This window comes from Myotis daubentonii, chromosome 2 (genome assembly GCF_963259705.1).
Source record: "Myotis daubentonii chromosome 2, mMyoDau2.1, whole genome shotgun sequence".
NCBI lineage: Eukaryota > Metazoa > Chordata > Mammalia > Chiroptera > Vespertilionidae > Myotis > Myotis daubentonii.
In genome coordinates this window covers 212,965,119-212,981,617 of record NC_081841.1, presented here as the reverse complement: position 1 = coordinate 212,981,617, position 16,499 = coordinate 212,965,119, and the positions used below count along the sequence as shown (strand labels likewise).

Below are 16,499 nucleotides of genomic sequence, written 5' to 3'. Positions count from 1 at the left end.
TCCCTCAGGTTGGAGTCCCAGGTCAGAGTAGGGAGCTGCCCTGAATGTCCCTGATGCACAGCCAGGATGCACCCACCTCCCGCGCGCAGCCAGTCCCAGGAGAGAGGACATTCCTGGTTGCGCAAGGGAGCATCATGAGGCCAGGGGCCCAGCCAGGGAAAAACTCACCCCAAACCGAACCTCCAACCCGGCGCCCTTTATTTCCATTCTAAAACGTACCGCCCACTCCTGTAACAGAAGTCAGCCCACCCCAGCCCCAGTGCGCCTCTCCATCCTGAGTTGCCCCTAAATTGCACCCATTCTCCTCCCCACGCCACTCAAGGGCCTCCGTGTCTTCTCAGCGCTCTCTGCCTTCAGACTCGGGGTCCGGGCTTTCGTTTCTGCTGGAACCAAACAGAGGCCCGAGCGCGTTACTAGGCGTCTGTCTGCACAGCAACCCCGCGGTGCTTTCCTCCGAGACCGGGAGGCTCCAGGCCCGTCCCCAGGGGGCAGAGCGGTCCCTGCACGGGAAGGCCCGCTTCTGGGCGCCTGGGCTGCTGCCTACGGGTTGCGGGAGGAGGGAGAGGCGATTGGGCCGGGCGCAACCTCTTCCCCCGCCCTCCCGGCCCGCTGCGCCCGCCCCCGGGAATGTCGGGACTCCTCCCAGGCCCCGCACTTGAAAGGCAGGGGCTGGTACAGGCCTGGGCTCAACTCCCGCCCCCAAAGTTCTGGGTCTCTCTCGCGCGGAGCCGACCGCTGGCGCGATGGTGGCCGTCTGGCTGGTGCACGTCGGGCAGAAGCTGCTGCTCTGGGGCGCGCTCAGCGCCGTCTCCCTGGCGGGCGTCACCCTCATCCTGAGATTCTTGCAGATGATGGCGAGCTACGCGCATAAGTGGCTGCAAATGAGGCCCATCCCCACCATTCCGGGCGCCTACCCCTTGGTGGGACACTCCCTGATCCTGGAAAAAGGAGCTAAAGGTAAGGGACTGCGCGCCGGGAAAGCTGCATCCCCGCCACGGGCTGTTGGGCCCCTTACCCGCCTGGGGCACCAGGACTGGAGCTGCAGGCTGCTGGGTGAGGCGCGACTCTATCACCCCCTGGATAATGGGTTCCCAGTTCTCTCCAGTTTTCATTACACATAAGCGCAGTGTTTCTAAACTCCCGTCCTTCTGCCTTTTCTCTTCTTATTTTCCCAACTGCTGGCTGCTGCTATCTGAAAACACCGCCTAGCGGGCTTGTCTCAGTGGATAAAGCTTGGCCTGTGGACTGAAGGGCCGCAGGTTTGATTCAGGTCAAGGGCATATGCCTGGGTTTCAGGCTCTATCCAGTGGGGGTGGGGGTGGGCATGCAGGAGGTAGCTGATCAATGATTCTCTCTCATCATTGATGTTTCTCTCTCTCTCTCTCTCCCTCTCCCTTCCTCTCTGAAATCAATAAAAATATATTTAATAAGAAAAACAACAAAAAACACCGCCTTTTTTCTTTTGTCTTTACTGTTTAAGTCCTAAAGGTAGACACAACTTATCTCTCTCTCTCTCTCTCTCTCTCTCTCTCTCTCTCTCTCTCTCTCTCTCTCTCTCTCCAAAATTAGAGAAGAGAAATGCACTTGATACCAGAGCCTCTCCCTCCAGAAATCACAACACTTCACCACAACTTTCATTCCTCCTTGGCCCTTTTAGGAGGTTGCATAACAACATGAATTATGATGTTATTCACCAAGGCCTGCCCCATAAGTCATACAGCAAGTTTCAGAAGTCTTATTTGTTAAGGAGTGAATTGGTTTTTTATTGAAATCATCTTTTGAAGCTGATAGCCTTTATGTTATGTTATGATAGGGGTAAAGGGGTCACTTTAAGTTAGAAAGCTCCTAAAAGTCCCTGGTGTTTGGATGCCCCATGAGGGAGGGTGAGTTAGATCTTAGCCCTTCATCTTCATGGCTGGATAAGTTGAGATGCCCAGAACTGAAAAGATTTGCCCCAAATGACATATTTTAAAATGAGCCCAGAACTAGAATCCAATCAGCCCTCAGTTTAACTGAAGACGTTTTATAGACTGAACATCAATTCCAAAGCTTAAAGGTTTATTTCTTTTCCACTTTCCTTTCTCCAAGTAAAAATAATGCTGTCATTTCAACTTCACAGGAATACATGAGGCCTCATGGGAGAGTGTTACCAAAATACAGAAAGTGTTTCTGGCAGAAGAAATCCCAGTAAACTTTTAACCAACCAGAGATCAATGCGACTAATGCTGCAAGTGATGCAGCAGATTTTGATATATGAAAACTACATTTGTAAACATCACCATGGCAAACACTAAAGGCAGAGCTAATCTTCCCTTCTACCCAAAGGCTTTATAATATTAAAAAATTATGGTGTAGAAATATAGACCCCCTCCTCCTCAACAGGAAACCATATACTTAAGAAATCTCATCATAGTCTTTTGGGGGAATTTCTCTAAGAATTGAAATCTCTAGTGAAAAAGATCCATTTCAAAACAAACTGTGAGTTATTGGATTATTTAAAGTAATTCTCCTTATAGTTACTTCTGGAGAGAAGAGAATGGTAACACATTATCTTTCTCAAGGGGACTTTTTAATGCATCAACAACTACTGGATCTGGGCATGAGACCAACCTTTGCTCCCTCTCTGCTTGTAACCAAAGTGCTTGACTTTGAAAAGTTGTTTAAAACTCTCTTAGAGGTCGTTACCCTTTACATGTAAACATCACTATGTTACAGTTACTTTGAGGATTACATTTAATGCGTGCATTTTCTAGACCGTTGTCCACAACTTGGTTTGAGTCCATTTTTTCATTGTCAGTCATGCACTTATTTGAGGCCCTCCTTTGTGCCCAGCATTGAGCTCAGCAAAATTGGGCATAGCACAACATTTAAAGGTATAGTCCCCATCCTCAATACCCTTTTGTCTTATACAAGAGGCTGCTTTGATTGATTACCAAATTTCCCTATGTAATCCCTACATTTTCCTCAGTGCTTCTCAGTAATTCTTTTTAGCTTAATGATTCTTTCTTATATTCACTATGACATTTCTTCCACATTTTTGTCACATTCTCAAACCAATTTTTTTCCTATATCGAAGGAAATGTAGACATAGCCTATTATTTATATACTAGAGGCCCAGTGACAAAATACGTGTATGGATAGGGTCCCTAGAAGCTGCTGGCCACCAGCCTGGGCCTTCCTTCATTCTGCACCACCCTCTGGTGGTCAGCACATGTGATAGCAAGCGATGGAACTTCCAGTTGGTATATTAGGCATTTATATATATTGATATTGTGTGTATGTGTTTCTCTTCTACTAACAAAATATTTTCAAATCTTCTCCCAGCTTATTTTTTATTATTCAGCTTCAGAATGATAAAAATCCCCTTCTTTATAAACATTTATTTATTCAAATAATATTAAAACTACAGGAAAGTTGTAAAATAATATAGAGTTCTGCATATGCCATATACCAGCAAGCCTCCTCTGATGATGTTATTTCACAGAATTAGTATCATTATCAAAACTAGAAAATTATTATTTGTCCAATGTTCTTAACAATACTACAGCCCTTATTTGAATTTTACAACACTTCCTAGAGTTCTTTTTCTGTTCCATGACTCAATTGCAAATCTCACCTGGCATATAGGAGTTGTGCTTCCTTGTGTTATGTTCTTCAATATCAATATTTTCTAATCTGTGATCGTTTATCAGTCTTCCCACACACATCAAGACCTTGACACATTTTCTGAGACAGGTATTTTGTAGAATCACTCTCAGTTTGGATTTGTCTGTAGTTTTTTCAGAGTTTCATTGAGGTTATGCATTTTTGGCAAGAACACCATGTGTGATGTTAAAAGCTTTCCCTCTAAAATCAGGAAGACAAGGATGCTCACTCTCACCATTTTATCCAACATAGTATTATAGCTCCCAGTCAGAACATTTAGGCAAGAAAAAGAATGCAGACGACATGATTGTTCATATAGGAAACCCTAGATACTCCACCCCCAAAAATGTTAGAATTAATGAATAAATTTAGTAAAGTTGCAGGATACAAAATCAATATACAAAAATCACTTGCATTTCTTTATGCTAACAAAGGACTACCAGGAAGAGGAATTAAGGAGACAGTCCCATTTACAATTGAATCAAAAGGAATAATATACCTAGGAATAAATTCAACCACGGAGGTGAAAGTCCTGTACACTGAAAACTATAAGATAGTGACTGGAGAAGTGACACAAACTAATTCTATCATTACTTATTCTGTTGCACAAATTCTTTCAGTTTGGAGTATTAGGAGCTTTTCAGGTTGGCTGTTTGGTGTTTCAACATGACCCACCATTTTTTGAGCACTTCCTTATTTTCTGGGACCATAATATATTCCACTCTTCTTGTATTTTTCTCTGCCTCCGCCCTAAACTCAATGACTTCTCCAAGGGGAATTGGTTTATTTTATTGTAGGACAGTATTTAGAAATACTGAGATCTGGTGCCTGTACTAGACATGGGAGCCAACCTGGGAAGTTATATGACCAGAAATCTTGTTTAAAATATCAGAGAAGACTTTGCAGCAAAATCACATTTAAGATGACACTTGAAGAATAAGTGAGTGTTATTAGACAAAAAGCACTATGAATAAGAGGTTCCTACAAAGAGAAGAGGTTCTATAGAGCCCCTGAGAACAACCTCAGTGTTCTTAGGGAAGGCATGTCATAAGGTCATTTGAGAAGTTGAAGGAATTGTAAAACAGAAGAGTTTTTTAAAATTATTTTTTTCTTGAGGTAACATTGGTTAATAACATTATCTAGATACCAGATGTACAATAGTATAATTTGATGTCTGTACACTCTTTTGGGTGCTCACAACCAAAAGTCTAGTTTCCATCTATTACCATTTGTTTAACCCCGTTTACCTACTTTGCCCTCTCTCCATTCTCCTTCTCCTCTGTAACCACTATTCTGTTCTCTGTATCCTTGAATTTTTTTTATTTCATTATATTTGTTCATTTGTTACTTTTTTCTTTTATATTTTACATATGAGTTAAATCAGACTGTTTTGTCCTTGTATGTCTGACTTATTTCACTTAGCATAATACCTGTAAGGTCCATTCATGTTATCACAGATGACAATATTTTTATCTTTTAAGAAATATATATTCTTTATTGATTTCAGAGAGGAAGGGAGAAGGAGAGAGAGAGAGAGACAGAGAGAGAGAGAAACATCAGTGATGAGAGAGAATCGTCAATTGGCTGCCTTCTGCATGCCCCACACTGGGGGTCAAGTCTGCAATGTGGGCATATGTCATGACTGGGTCAATGCTCAACTACAGAGTCATGCCAGCTGGGCCAATATGATCACATCTTCTTTATCCATTCATCCACTGATGGACACCTAAGGTTGCTTCCATATCCTGGCTATTGTAAGTTATGCTGCAGTTAACATTGGGGTGCATATATCCTTTTGAATTAGTGTTTTCATGTTCTTCAGGTAAATCCCCAGGAGAGGAATTGCTGGATCATATCTTAGCTCTAATCTCAGTTTGCTGAGGAACTGCAATACTGTTTTAGAGAGGGTGAAAGGGAGCATCTATCTACCAGGGCTGTGGAGTTGGGACAGGTATCCCTTTCTACAGAAGAGTAGCCAAAAGCAAGGTCAGAAGAAACTGAACAACCTCAGTGTCCTTGGGGAAGGCATGTCATAAGGTCACCACAAACATCCACAGTGCTTGGCATTTCTCAGTTAACCAGGTTGTTGCATATATACCATTCATAATTAAATTAGCCTCATAATTCATTCATTAATAATTTAGTAATGACAACTGTGTGGTTTAGCTTCAAGATGTGAAAGATATGGGAGACATTGTGTGAATAGCCCAAAGAAAAAAGAGTAAAAAACCCAAAAAGACACAGTAAGGAACTAATTTATAATTAAATATTTTAAAGAGTTTTTCCAGCAGCTGATGAATTACACTGAAGAGAACAGACATGTACCAATGATAATACTCTGGCTTGGCACAGTACCAGTAATACTCATGTATAAAGCCGAAACTATAGAGGTGAGTTGATAGTGACTATGATCAATGTTTCACTGTATATTTGATGGTGTGAGAATCTCATCAGAATAAACAGCAAATATATGTCCTTATATTTAATTGAATTCAATACAATGGATTCCATTAAATATCTAAGGCTTTAAGATGCCATTAAATGCTTTCCAGATATAGTCTGAGTTCTGGGAAGAGTAGCAGCTTCTACATGTCTATACACATTTGGTATCAAGTAATATATTTGTCCTTTTTGGGGGGGAAGTCTTCAATTGAACAGAACCATAAATAGATTATTCTACATGGTGAGCTCATATCATCTACCAGGCACTGTTTTAAGATTGCAAAAATATAAGACTAATAAAATTTAAGTGTTTCCCTTAAGATGCTCAGAGTATCCATTAAAGTTTTATGATTTCAAGTTAATTTTTAAAAAGAGAACACTAATCTGGTATTGATGGGGAAGATGTTGTTAATTCACACTATTGAAATTACTCCTAAAAATTATTTATCTTTTTTTTACTTACTATCATGACATTGTGGGTATTATCTTATGGTTTGATGACAAAGGCTTTGTGTTAGGGTGTAAAGATAAGATAAAAATACCTTCAAAATTAACAGCAGAATTTTCTAGGGTCGCTGGGCTTGCATACATCTTTCTTACTCATTGTGGTAAAACTCTTGGAGTTTCTCTGGTACCCCACTGCCCAATGTACTGGCCCAGAGGAGATAGCGAGAGGCCACATGTGGGATGTCAGCCATTGCTGGCCTAGTGTAAGTGGGCTTAGTACATGTGGATAGACATCTGTCCAAAGTAGGGAACTGCAGCAAGATCCTGAGAAGCATTTTTGCATATGCTCATCCCTTCTGCTTTACTTTGGCTCCAGGCAACCTAATTATACCCATGGTTCCCAGTGCTACTTATATCCTGGAGACATTCAAATGTGTACCTAGTATAAGCCTTAATCCTGAGCTTCATACCTGCTTTCAGACTATGCAACTTGAATGACTCCAAATCACCATACCTGATAAAGAACTTGTGATTTCCATCTCCCTAAATGTGCTCGTCCTTTGCTTCACCCACATCTCTTTCCTCACTCCTACCCTCAGAATAAACAACTCCACTTGGCTCCTAATTCATGGCAGGAGTCAGGGAATTATTTTGGACATTTTCCTTTCAGTCAACTCCAGCTAGTCTCTAAGAGTGAGTGACAGTTGTATGCTCCAAACTCTATTTGAATTTCTTTGAGTCATAGTAATGAAAATGAGCCACAAAGAAGTAATTTTTATGAAATGTCACTTTAGAAAGTATTGTATTCTAGCCCAGTATTCTTATAATTAAGGTTGCTTTCATAGCTCTGTCTCTCATTATTCTTTTCTCTCTTTCTAAGGTAATTTTAACTAGCTCAAAGGTAATTGACAAGTCTCATCTGTACAGGTTCCTAGAACCGTGGCTTGGCCTAGGACTTCTTACAAGGTAAGTCAGTGTAAATCGGTAAAGCTGTCTTGTGTGTAACTTATGTCAGGCATTGACACGGGGTAGTTTTCCTGTAGCAAGAATGTGCTGTTGGGTAGTAGGGAGAAGCTGAAAAAGTTGGATGATAATGGGCCTCTGAGAGACAGGAACCCAGGGTGTAGAGTAATCTCCAGCCATGGTATTCAATAATGCTGATCACCAGTGTTCCAAGGAGAGTTAGAAAATGCCAATGTAGAAATGGAGTATGCCACAGGGGAGTTTTGAGCAGGGAAATCTTGAAAATTCAATGAAACAGGCAGTCATCCTCAGAGAAGTAACTGGAGCACAGTAACCTCAGTCCTTGAGCTGCCATCCAGCAACAGGACCCCATCAACTGAGAAAGAGGAAGCAGGACTTCGGTGGGGACTTTGGAGACTTTGAAGATGTTAGAGATCCAAGTAGACTCATGGAGCTCCTTGACCTTCAGAGGGTTAAGGTTGGATAAAGGGGGAAATTTCTCATTTTTAGAAACTCAGAACTTAGAAATTTAGTGAAATTCTTAAAATTTTCAATTTTGATGAGTGCTCTTTTAAATATTAGTAATATAGAAGGATATCTAAAATATGCCCATCCTGTAACTGTATATGAATCTCCCCTTGTCATTCTGACCAAAGCATTTGGGAATCTGTAGATTAAGAAGAATTTGTTGTCTTGACTATGCGTTACTTGCTTTGGATGTTGCTTTTCTCTTCTTTGTAACCATGTCTTGTATTTCTAGTACTGGAAACAAATGGCGCTCCAGGAGAAAAATGTTAACACCCAGTTTCCATTTTACCATTCTGGAAGACTTCTTAGATGTCATGAATGAACAAGCCAACATATTGGTTAATAAGCTTGAAAAACATGTTGACAGAGAAAAATTTAACTGCTTTTCTTACATCACTCTTTGTGCCTTAGATATAATCTGTGGTAAGTCTCATGGATTTGTTTCTAGAGCTATGGTGTAAACATACAATGGCCCAAATAGAAAATAACATTTCACTGGGAAGGCAAATGAAGGGGTTAGAAAGGATATTGGCTTCTTTGGGGCGGTCCTTCTGCTAAATTAGGCTCCTGAGAAGCAGTACCCACTGCCAGGGTTTCGAGCAGGGCCAACCTGCCAGGAAGGTCGGAGGGAAGAAGGAGCATGAACAGGGAGTAGGAGGAACAAAAGGTGCAAGAGTGAAAGGGGAAAGGAACAATTCTAAAATACATAAGAATTTATGTCTTTTTTGAAGTGTTTGCCACTGGAAAATAAACACAAGGCATGCGCATGAATTGAATGGTTGCTTCTCACCCATATTTTGCAGAAACAGCTATGGGCAAGAATATTGATGCTCAGACTAATGATGATTCTGAGTATGTCCGTGCAGTTTATAGGTAAACGGAGCCCTTCTAATTATTTTTAAAGTTGTTATTTATTCAGGCTTTAAAAAATATCGCTAATAATATTTTGCCTGTGTTGTATCTTTTTGAATGTTTAACAATGAAATATGCACTAAAAATCAACCTAATCATTTCAGCCTGTATTTTAACAGTAGAGGGTTTATTGTATAAATTAAGACACACCTAGGCTCTGGTATAATTTTACATGATTATTTTGTGATATATTGGGAAATTACATTATGATGCTTAGTGATAAAGAAAAAAAAAGATAAAAACAATATTTTAGCATGATAACCACTAGGTATAAAAAATTATTCATTAAAAAAAACTTGTAGATATTATTCCAGAATGTTAGCTGTGATTATTGTTTTGTGTTAGGTGCTTTGCTTTCTTGTTTGTATTGGTATTAATTCTCTTTTCCCATATTTCCTGCATCGAGTGTGTATTATTTTTTAATTGAAATGGTCATATTTATTTGAAAAATTGCTTGAGATTATTCAACTATGAAAAGGCAGGGCTAGGGTTTGATTTGAGGAATTCTGTCTTTAAGACCACTGCTCGTTTCATTTTAATACATATTAGCATATATAATCTGCTATTTTTACACAAGATTGTGAGTTGTTTTATAGTGGTCCACAGATCAGAATAACAGGGAGACAAGCATCAAAATAAATAAGTATAAACTTATAAACTGTAATAATTGCTTAGAAAGAAAGAATAAAGTTGATATTCAAGAAGAAAACAGCAATAGGGCCCACAGATTGAGTGACCAGGAAAGGCTACTCTGCAGAACTGGCCTATAAGCTGTTCCCTAAGGAGGAGATCATGTCAAGGTCTATGTGCTCTATCACTGAAAATGTTGAGGGAAGGACCCAGGACAGGAATTTGACCGAGAGGCACTTTACTGGAGAAGAGGATAGCCAGCGGAGTAATAAGCAAATGTGTGCACATTAAACAGGCAGATTTCATACCACCCTGTGGTATGAGAGATACAGGCAGCTCGGGGATGTCCGCAACTCTTCCTGGAGAAATAGAAGGAGAGATCAGATGGCCATCTAGTAAGGTGTTTTATAATGGACTAGAGGGCCAGCGCACAAAAATTTGTGCATTGGAGGGGCAGTCCCTCAGCCCAGCTTGCCCCCTATCACATACTGCAAGCCCTCAGGGGATGTCCTACTCCCTGCTCCCTGCTCCCCTTGGAGAGCAGGCCTAAGCCACTGACTGGCCTCCCTTTGTGGGAGGCGACCGGGCTAATCAGGGGAAGGCACCAGCCCCATCTACCCTGTTGCAGCCACTGCCAGTCACCACAGCCACCAAGGTGTTTTCATCAACAAGGACTCCAGTCCCTTTACCAGGAAAAAATGACAACTTTCTTTAGGCATTTTCAAGATGTTTCTTTCATAGGATATGACATTTCTTTCTTTTATTATCCTCACCTGAGGATATGTTTCTATTGATTTTTAGAGAATGTGGAAGAGAAAGAGAAAGACAGAGAGAAATATCAAAGTGAGAGGAACACTTTGATTGGTTGCCTCCTTCATGAGCCCTGACCTGGGCCCAGGCCAGGGAGGAGCCTGCAACCTAGGTACATGCCCTTAGTCAGAATTGAACCCAGACCCAGCAGTGGGCAGGCCGAGGCATTATTCATTGAGCAAAACCAGCTAGGACAGGATATGACATTTCTTAACCCTCCAGCAGCAGACCTTCCTTTCGTTCTCCAGAAGTGTGGTAAAAAACCCTAGATCATCTACTTGGACTCTTATTACCCAAGTTACTAAGAATATTACCAGTGGCATACAGGGAGCTAAGTCAACGAACAGTCAGAAAAGGTGTTTCCTCTGTAGTTCACACCAATTGCTGGCTTGGCCCCTGCTCAGGCCTAACGCCTCTGGCTGAGTCATTTAGCCCTGGGAAGGGGACGTCCAGCTCCCTCAATCGTCGGCTCAGCCCCTGCCCAGGCCTAATGCCTCTTGACCAGAGACATCAGGCCTGGGCAGGGGACCAATCGCCCCCTGTGATTGCTGGCTCTGCCCCTGCCCAGGCCTAATGCCTCTGACCAAGGCATTAGGCCTGGGCAGAGGACCCCCAGCTCCCACTATTGCTGACTCTGACCCTGCTACCCAGGATCGCTGGCACTGCCCTTGCCCAGACCTAATGCCTCTGGCCAAGGTGTTCGGCCTGGGCAGGGGACCCCCAGCTCCCACCATCAACACAATGGCTGGCTCTGCCCCTGCCCAGGCCTAATGACCAATGTGTTAGGCCTGGGCAGGGGACCTCAAGCTCCCTGCCACAAACACGATAACTGGCTCTGCCCCTGCCCAGGCCTAATGCCTCTGACTTAGGCCTCGGCAGGGGACCCCCAGCTCCGTTGCTTGGTGCCTACGTATACAAATTAACCACCATCTTTCTTGGCAGTTAATTTGCATATCGCCCTGATTAGCCAATGGGAAGCATAGTGAAGGTACGGTCAATTACCCTTTTTGTCTTTTATTAGATAGGATTCTTAATTCCTCTAAAGGACCCATTTAATTTTTCAGCTTCCTAGGATGTGTACTAGCCCATGCCTTCATTGTTGAGCATAAAGCATAGAGCTCTTGGTGGCTGCTAAGACGAGTTATCATTGTTGCCAAATGTTACCCTCACTGACACCAGGCACCAAATAGGTACTCAAGCAATGCACGTTTTTGATATATCAGCTGATACATTTGCAACCTGTTTATAGGATGAGTGATTTGCTACATCGAAGAATGAGGACGTTTTGGCTCTGGCATGACGTTTTGTACCTTTTGTTTAAAGATGGAAGGGACCACAGAAGGAAACTAAAGATCTTACATAATTTTACCACCAATGTAAGTCCTCACTTTTTTTTTTATTGTGATCAAACATACATAACATAAATTTATCATAATAGCCATTTTAAGTGTACCATTCAGTGGCATTAGGGGAATTAACAATGTTGTGCAACCTCTACCACTATCACTTTCTAGAACTTTTATAAGTGCATGACTCCATGTTTGTTAACATACCCAGTCATTAATGTTCCTTACTTGGGGAGGTTAATCTACTGGGGGAGGTTGTCTATAAATAAATAATTACAAAATGCGATATGTGCAATGATAGTTTATTAACAAACTGGGTGCTATGCTAAGATAATAAAGACACAGGGATCTGTGTTATAAGAATCTTCTGAAAAATGTTTGGATTAGGCAATGGTTTTCCAAGACAAAGGGCATTTACAGCAGTATCTTAAACTGGAAAAGATAAAAATTAACTAGATATTACAGTGGGGCCTTGACTTATGAGTTTAATTCGTTCTGAGACCGAGCTCGTTAAGGAGCTCGTTAATTCAAATTACTCTGTCAACTCAAAGCAAAATATCGGCCGAGAGACAGCTGGTATCAAAAAACTTGTTAGTTGGGACACGTATAAGTCAAGGTCCCACTGTACTATTTAATTTTTAATGATAAGGAAATAGTAATGTTCTGGATATAGTCTGTCTTTGTGTTAAAAGTATGTTTATTAAAGGCAAACTTTAATTGAAAACATGTATTATAATTTAAATGTACAGATAAAAGTGCTTAAGTAATTATATTTATCCTTTACTGTAAATTATAGTTTAAAATATGATGGCATTGCTTTCTGACAATGAGGTGCTGCCTCTACAAACAGATCAAGTGGTTAGAGTCCCTAGGAGTTGTATGACTGAGATGTTGGAGTTAGCTGCTGTCAGTGGAGTATATCATAATTGCCTGGCAATAGGTGAACGGTGAACAGTTTGTATTTTATAGGTATAATTACCCTTGTCTTCAAATTTCATGCATTAATATCAGTATCAATAATTAATGAATTCCAAATGGGATGGATAATATCAAAAGTTGCATACTGAGTGCCAGGCACTAGGGATTCCACCAAGAATCAAAGAGAGGACATGGTGCTTGCCATTATGGAACTTGGGATCTGTTCATGCAAAGCAGAAGCAGGTTTGGACAATTGCCTGAAAGGAGGAGAAAGTTGAAATGTGTAACCAAATTAAGCTCAGGGGCTTTCATTCTTTAATTCATTCAACACATAACTGATTAACATGTTTAAAATGCCAAGCAGTGCTCTAAAGGTTGGAAGTATATCAATGAATAAAAGACAAATTTTCTGGTACATTAAAGTTGGAGGACAAAGTCATTAAATAACAATACAATGCCAGGTGGTAAGTGAAATAGAAAAAAATGTAAAGCAGGCTTAGGAAGAGAGTGAGTGCTAGGGACTAGGGCAGCAGTGACCCTGACAGTGTGACAATGGGCAGTGGAGATCTAAAACTAGGGAGGAAGCTAGTCATGCTGGCTTCTGAGGCAAGAGCTTTCTAGGCAGAAGGAGCGGCAAGCATATGTTATGATTCTTTTCTCCAATACAACACGTAATTAGAGTGATCTACAACTAGTTTTTCATATAATGATTGTGTTCTCTCCACCACCCAAATTTTTCTCATGAGTTCTTTCAACTCGCTGCAGCCCTATTCAGGAGACTACTACTCTATTCCCATGTTGGAAAGGCTGCAAACATAGTCCTTGTAAATGATGTATTTGTCTGACATTAAATTTGTTTTTAAAAATCTTATCAAATAACGCCCTAAACATGTTCACAGAAAGCTTTACTATGTTTTCACAAAGACCTAAGTTCCTGTTGAGTGAGACAGAACAGGAAAGGCTTAGGAAAAAATCAGTTAAATAAGCTAGTATATTTTCACAGGACAATTATTATTAGGCCATATTAAATTCCACACAAAAGCATGTGATCATTTAAATCATACAGGTCATCAATGAACGGGCCAATGAAGTAAAGAGAGATGAAGAACGTAAAAGTGATGACAAGGTCACAACCCTCTCCAACAGAAAACGCAAGGCTTTTCTTGACCTGCTTTTAAATGTGATGGATGATGAAGGGAACAAGCTAAGCCATGAGGCAATTCGAGAAGAAGTGGACACTTTCATGTTTGAGGTATTTTGTGTTGTTATGTTAGTCTCAGGTATCACCATTAAACAAATTATAGTTCCTGGTACATAACAAGAAAACTCTTTTTTTTTAATTTTGGGAGTTGGAAATGCTAAGGATGAAGAAATAGCCAGCACTAATACTTAGACATGTTTAAGCATTTAATAGTAAAATTAGAAATAACATGAAATAGAAAGAATTATTTGTAGCCACCTTTTAAAATATGTTGGGATGCTTGGTATAAGGGATGATCTATTCTCAATTTCTTTTTAACTTAAAAAAATAAAAAATTTATAGGAGTTCTTTAAAAATGTTTTTAGCATTTTTTAAAATTCTGATCACATTTTGAAGTAGCTTGTTATAACTGATGAAGAGTCATTATATTGTAGTTAGAAATTACAAAGTTTAACACCCTAATTAAATACCAGACCAACTTTCTTTTTCAGAAAAAGCTATCGACTTGTATGGTTTTTTTTCTTCCCAACATCAGGTCAGTTTTCTGTCATTATTTCTTCAAACAGGTTCTCTATCCATTGCTCCGCTTTCTCTCCTTCTGGCACTCCTATTATCTGGGTGTTATTTCCTTTTTTGTTTTCCCAAAGCTCCCTTAGGCTCTCCTCCTGCTTTTTAAGTTTTCTTTCCAATTGCTGCATTTGTGTGTTTTTTCCTACCTTGTCTTCTAATTTGCTGAGTTGGTCCTCAGTCTCTTATAATCTGCTGTTGAAGCCTTCCATTATGTTTTTTATTTCAGCTAGGTCATTCCTCATTTCCTCTTGATTCCTTTTCATGTTGGTGACATTGTTATTCAGCTTCTTATAATTCTCATTGAGTTGTGTGTATTTGTCATCCAGACCTTTGACCATCCTTACAACCAATACTCTGAATTCTTTCTCTGATAAGTTACTTGCCTCCATCTCATTTAATTCTTTTTTGTGGTGATTCCTTTTTGTCTTTCCTTTTGGGATTGTTTTTATGTCTCCCCATTTTTTTTCATTTTTGTAAAATTAAATCTTTATTGTTCAGATTATTACAGTTGTTCCTCTTTTTTCCCCTCATAGCTCCCCTCCACCCAGTTCCCACCCTACCCTCTGCCCTTACCGCCCCCACCACTGTCCTCATCCTTAGTAGTATGATTTTTGTCCAGTCTCTTCCCACACACGCACACCTCTCCCCCCCCCCCAAGAATTGTCATTCTGCTCCCTTTCTAAGCCCCTGATTCTATTATATTCACCAGTTTATTCTGTTCATCAGATTATTTATTCACTTGATTTTTAGATTCACTTGTTGATAGATGTGTATTTGTTGTTCATAATTTGTATCTTTACCATTTTCTTCTTCTTCCTCTTCTTAAAGGATACCTTTCAGTATTTCATACAATACTGGTTGGTGGTGATGAACTCCTTTAGCTTTTTCTTATCTGTGAAGCTCTTTATCTGACCTTCAATTCTGAATGATAGCTTTTCTGGGTAAAGTAATCTTGGGTGTAGGTTCTTGGCATTCATCACTTTGAATATTTCTTGCCACTCCCTTCTGGCCTGCATAGTTTCTGTTGAGAAATCAGCTGACAGTCATATGGGTACTCCCTTGTAGGTAACTGACTTTCTTTCCCTTGCTGCTTTTAAGATTCTCTCTTTGTCTTTTGCTCTTGGCATTTTAATTATGATATGTCTTGGTATGGTCCTCTTTGGATTCCTTTTGTTTGGGGTTCTCTGCACTTCCAGGACTTGTAAGTCTATTTCTTTCACCAGGTAGGAGAAGTTTTCTGTCATTATTTCTTCAAATAGGTTTGCAATATCTTGCTCTCTCTCTTATTCTGGCACCCCCATAATTCAGCTGTTGGTACGGTTGAAGTTAACCCAGAGGCTCCTCACACTATCTTCGTATTTTTGGATTCTTTTTTCTTTTTGCTTTTCTGGATGGGTGTTTTTTGCTTCTTCGTATTTCAAATCTTTGATTTCATTCTTGGGATCTTCTAGTCTGCTGTTGTGCCGGGAGCCGGTCCATCCTTGCTGTTTCAAGGGACCTGGCATATATGGCATACGGTTCTTAATATGTTTGCTCACCTTCTTGGCGCTGTGTTTTAACCAAGGTCACCTCTCTGAGAAAGGTTGAATCCCCAGGTAGGGATTTTCCCCTGAAGTTAGGGAGGGAATAAAACCCCTCAACTAAGTGCCAGGCGGGTAATTAATCCCTTTAATTACGAACAATCATGCTTAAACTACATAATCTTTTCTCCCTGGAATGGAGATAAGAAACGCCCTAACCTTTGTAATAGAGATTGATAGGATTGAATCAACTGGTATAAATACAGTTGTAACAAGACAGAAACACACAGAAAAAAGACTCAGAACTTATAACAGAATCAAGAAGACAGAACTTATAAGACAGAACTAAGGACACAGGGCTTGGAAGACAGGACCAAGAGAGACAGAGCCTAAGCACAGAACCTACACAGAACGTTCTCTAGAGACAGAAGAACTTCACTGGCAAGAGCATGCCGGAGGATCCTGGACAGGGACTGGCATCGGAGCCTGGAGGCGGAGCCTGGCGAGAGAGCATGGCAGGGGATCCTGGACTGAACCTGACTGCGGAGATTGGCAGGAGAGCCTGAC

The 16,499-nt window shown here is 40.7% G+C and overlaps 2 protein-coding genes across 2 annotated transcripts in view; both read left to right on the top strand.

The window, feature by feature from the left end:
* Window positions 1–16,499, top strand: part of LOC132228726 (cytochrome P450 4V2-like) — a 234,889-nt gene that overhangs the window by 201,021 nt on the left and 17,369 nt on the right. The gene's annotated exons all lie outside the window — the stretch shown is intronic.
* LOC132228724 (cytochrome P450 4V2-like) overlaps window positions 528–16,499 on the top strand; it is a 31,993-nt gene continuing 16,021 nt past the window's right edge. Inside the window, exons 1-7 of the mRNA XM_059685632.1 lie at window positions 528–957; window positions 5,923–6,035; window positions 7,415–7,500; window positions 8,258–8,448; window positions 8,829–8,898; window positions 11,627–11,753; window positions 13,708–13,893. Of these exons, the coding sequence (XP_059541615.1) occupies window positions 744–957; window positions 5,923–6,035; window positions 7,415–7,500; window positions 8,258–8,448; window positions 8,829–8,898; window positions 11,627–11,753; window positions 13,708–13,893 (987 nt within the window). The 5' untranslated portion in view covers window positions 528–743. The remainder of the gene's footprint in view (window positions 958–5,922; window positions 6,036–7,414; window positions 7,501–8,257; window positions 8,449–8,828; window positions 8,899–11,626; window positions 11,754–13,707; window positions 13,894–16,499) is intronic.